This window comes from Mastomys coucha, unplaced genomic scaffold, assembly GCF_008632895.1.
Source record: "Mastomys coucha isolate ucsf_1 unplaced genomic scaffold, UCSF_Mcou_1 pScaffold22, whole genome shotgun sequence".
NCBI classification, from domain to species: Eukaryota; Metazoa; Chordata; class Mammalia; order Rodentia; family Muridae; genus Mastomys; species Mastomys coucha.
In genome coordinates, this window is record NW_022196905.1 from 181,530,911 (window position 1) to 181,535,357 (window position 4,447).

At 41.1% G+C, this 4,447-nt stretch overlaps 1 protein-coding gene across 1 annotated transcript; it reads left to right on the forward strand.

Moving 5' to 3' along the window:
• Positions 1 to 4: 4 nt before the first annotated feature.
• LOC116104784 (disintegrin and metalloproteinase domain-containing protein 25-like) lies at positions 5 to 1,787 on the forward strand (the record flags this gene model as incomplete). The annotated part of the gene is made up of 1 exon (XM_031391237.1): positions 5 to 1,787. A coding segment is annotated over one exon (1,608 nt), but the record flags the coding sequence as incomplete, so codon positions are not given.
• Positions 1,788 to 4,447: the final 2,660 nt, after the last annotated feature.

A 4,447-nucleotide genomic window follows, 5' to 3' on the forward strand; every position in this document is an offset into this window, starting at 1 on the left:
GTATTTTCTTGACCTGGCATTGGTTGTTGACCGTGAGCGGATTCGTTATCATAACAATAATACATCACGTGTGTTAGTGGAAATATTCACCATTATCAATATTATAAATAACATTTATCAGACACTGGATATTGAGGTACTTTTAATTGGAGTTGAGATGTGGAATGATAGAAACCGTGTACCCGTGAACGACATAGATATCCTCCTACATGAATTTTGTGTTTGGACGTCTCGCAGCCTTAATTTTCGTATTCCAAATGACATTGCACATATTTTTGTGAATCATCATTTTGGTAGTCTCCTTGGTTTAGCTTATGTTGGATCTGTCTGTGAGCCATCTTATAATTGTGGAGTTGATCGTGTGTTAGGATCTAATGTTCTTCATATTGGACAGATCATAGCACATGAGATGGGTCATAATTTGGGTATGCAGCATGATAGCCGCTTATGTACATGTGGAGCACAAGTTTGCTTAATGGCTCCCTCAGACAATGGCATCCTGAAGTTTAGTAACTGTAGTTATTCTGACTTTTGGACAACATATCCTACTGCCAACTGTATGCGCAAGGAAAAGAAGCCATTAGGCATCCTCAAAAGCAAGCACTGTGGGAATGGAGTGGTTGACGAAGGAGAGCAGTGTGATTGTGGATCTGCAGAAAAGTGTGCAACAGATCCATGTTGCAAATCCAGCTGTACCCTCAAAGCTGGGGCTGCCTGTGCTTTTGGGCTTTGCTGCTTACGTTGCCAGATCAAACCATCAGGCAGAGTTTGCAGGGAAAAGGCCAATGAATGCGACCTTCCAGAATCGTGCAATGGACAGTCACATAAGTGTCCTAATGACGTTTATTTGCTTGATGGGAGTCCCTGTAAAGATGGTGGCTACTGCTATGAAAAGAGATGCAATAACCGAGATGAACAGTGTAAGCAAATCTTTGGCAAAGAAGCCAGGAGTGCAGCTCACAGTTGCTACAGAGAACTCAACACCCAAGGTGACCGTTTTGGCAACTGTGGTATGATCAGAAATGCATACTTAAAATGTCATGACTCAGACATCCTCTGTGGCCGAGTTCAGTGTGAGAACGTAAGAGGCATTCCATTTTTGAGGGAGCATTCCACTGTACTATGGACTCACCTCAATGGTATCACCTGTTGGGGAACTGACTACCACTTTGGGATGACAATCCCTGACATTGGTTTTGTGAAAGATGGCACAGACTGTGGTCCAGAGCATGTGTGTATCAATAAGAGGTGTGTCAATAAGTCAATTTGGGCAAGTCAGTGTTCACCTAAGAAGTGCAACATGAAAGGTGTGTGCAACAATTTACATCACTGCCACTGCCAACAAGGGTGGGGCCCACCATATTGCCTGGCACATGGCTCTGGAGGGAGTGTTGACAGTGGCCCTCTGCAAGAGAATGAAGAGGAACCCAAGAAAAGAATTGGGCAAGTGATTCATATTTGGATTCTTTTTGCTTGTTTTTCATTATTGTTCATTGCGTTACTTTTTCTCTTGATTAGTTATGTAAAATCACCTAAGAGTAAAGGACCCAACGTTTCCTCTTCAGAAATGAAAGAAGATACCAGTGACGTAACGACCTCTGAAACAGAATAGCAACGATTTGTAACTTCAAATGTGGTATAAATTCTTCCTACATTTCCCATGTCCTACCATGTATGATCTTGCTATGTGAAACACTATGTGTTTCTAAATTCAATGACACAAAATCCTAGAGATATTCAGTATGAAAAATCTCATCATTCAATAAAGCTATGATCCTAGTACATAACTCATGGTCTTCACTCTCAGCAATTTTAATGCTTCAAGTTCTCTTACAGTGTTCTCAGCATAGGCCCACCCTAGGGATCCTATCTGTTTGTGGTTTTGGTTTTGCCGCTCTCAATTCCAAACCACCTCCTTTTCATTTTGCTTATCACGTGGGAAACGGGATTCTTTAGTAGAACTCTTCCACAGGGGAGTCACAGGGAGATTGAAAACCTGGAGGAGCTGTTTCATTAAAACTCCTATCAGGGTTGCCTCAGCTGCTCTTCTCACCTGGGTAACATCAAAAGCTTTATTTGGCTTTTGAATACAGCATGTGACCTATACCATGTGCGTATCCATGGAAAGTGTTGTATTTAGTCACATTGGACAGCCACTTATTCATTTAAACCTGTACCACCATGGGGTTTCCAGCAGTAGATATCAGTGCCTTTGCAACCTCTGGCTGACCCCACCTCATTGTCTAATGAGTGTCTGTAAGGTAGTGTTGATAGTTGTTGATAGTTGATAGATAGTATGTCTACTCTACTTCTACTAGCTTCCCACAATATGGCATTGCCTCCTCCAGGGGGTAGGGGGGGAAACAGCTGCAAAACAAACTACCTCCAAAGTGCTGAGTCCTGGGCCTTTGAGCCTTTCCTGAATCTCAAAGGTTTCAGCACAAAGTTGCCAGAACCCTCTTCAGACAATGAGATTCCACAAGCAGAGCTGAATATCCTCAATCTCTTCATGGTGACCTCCAGTCCAGGGGTGATAGAGACACCATAGAGTTGGCAGTGTATGGGTCTCTAAGGTGCATATTATAGTTATGTCTAGATGTGGTGTCATATATCTTAGTACACTGGAGAACACAGGAAGGAGTCACATGCAGGAGAAGATTTTTGAATTTTCAGTAATAAACAATATAACCTTGAGATCTTGCTTTGCAGTTTGCATTTAGAATGTCTTAAAGGTCTTTAAACAGATGATTCACTCACTAGCAACTCAAGTATATTGCAATTTTTTTCATTTTTGAGAGTCACAATTTGTCATTTTTAATTGAAAATTTTTTCATATTATATATTTTGATAATTTTCCCTTCCCTCTTCTCCCAGATCCTCCCCACCCAAGTTTATGATCTTTTTCTCTCTTTCTTTAAACAGACAGACAAAAAAACCCACAAAAATGAAAATCAAGATTAAAAAATGATTAAGACAAAAATTACCCATACAGAAAACAAAGCAAAACGAGTCAAAACAAAAATCTACAGAAATACCTTTGAGCTTGCTTTGTGTTGGCTGACTGTTTCTTAGCAGTGGGTCTGCCTGAAGTCAATATAACCAGTGAGACTTTATTGGAGGAAAAACAACTTCTGACAGTGGGTATTAGTTTCAGATACCTTCTTGTTTTAGCATCGGGAGCCTTTGTTACTTCGCCCTCTTAATGCTGGAAATCTATCTTGAACCTGTGCATGCTGCCTGTTTCTGTTAGTTCATATATGTAGCAGTCCTGTTATTTCTGGAAGACACTATGTCCTTGGAGTCATACATCTGCTCTGGTCCTTAACATCTTTCTGCCTCTTCTGCATAAATCTCCAAGCTTGAGAGGGAGGCATTGATGAAGCTACCCCACTTAGGAAAGGAGTGGTTTTGTTTGTTTGGGGGTTTTGGTTTGTTTAGGGATTTTGTTGTTTTGTTTTGATTTGATTTGGGCTTTTGGATTTTGGAGACAGATTTTTTTATATGTAGCTTTGGCTGTCCTAGAACTTGCCCTGTAGACTAGATCAAATTCATGATAGGTCAGCCTACCTCTGCTGTTCTGGGATTATAAATGTGCCACCACCACTCAGACAAAAAGAGTGTTCTTATATCTCTCAGTCACTGTATTGTCCAGTTGTGGATTTCTGTGTTCATTATTGCCTTCTGAAAGAAATGATTCTGAGAGGCCTGGATGAGGCACTAATCTTTGGTTATATGGTATGTCATTAGTAATCTTGTTTTTGCTATGTTCCTTTAACAGTATTATGCCTTCCCTGGGACCATGACTAATCTAGATCCAGATTCCTGGTTACTTTATCACTGTCAGGCATAGGTTCCATCTTATAGAGTGGACCTTAAATCAAGTCAGAAAATGGTTTTCTCCCATGACATTGGTGCCATTGCCACACCAGTGTATCTGGCAGGAAGACTTCTGATGTAGATTACAGGTTTGATGGCAAAGAGATATTGATGATTGCCCTTTACCTCAAGTAGCATGCAGAAGATCTTCCCATACCGGAGACTAGCCAGTAAAGTGAAACTTCTATTTAGGCACATGGTCAACTTCTCTGTGTTTGATGGCATATGTAAGTGCTATCTTCTCTTATAGGGCCCTGCCATAAGTTTATGAAGAGTAACAACACCTTGGCAATAGCTTGTTATGTTGGGGGTTTTCATGGGGCCCTTTGGGCTAAAAATCTTGAGAAGATGTAACTCATTTCTATCACTGAAGGTATTACTTGATGGCATATGATGGTCAGATCTAGTTGGGATTTTGACTGCCCTAATATTTAGACCGTGTGATGATTTGTATATGCTTGACCCAGGGAGTGGCACTATTAGAAGGTATTGGAGTAGGTGTGTCACTGTGGGTGTGGGCTTTAATACCCTCACGCTAGATGCCTGGAAGCCAGTACTCTGCTAGCAACCT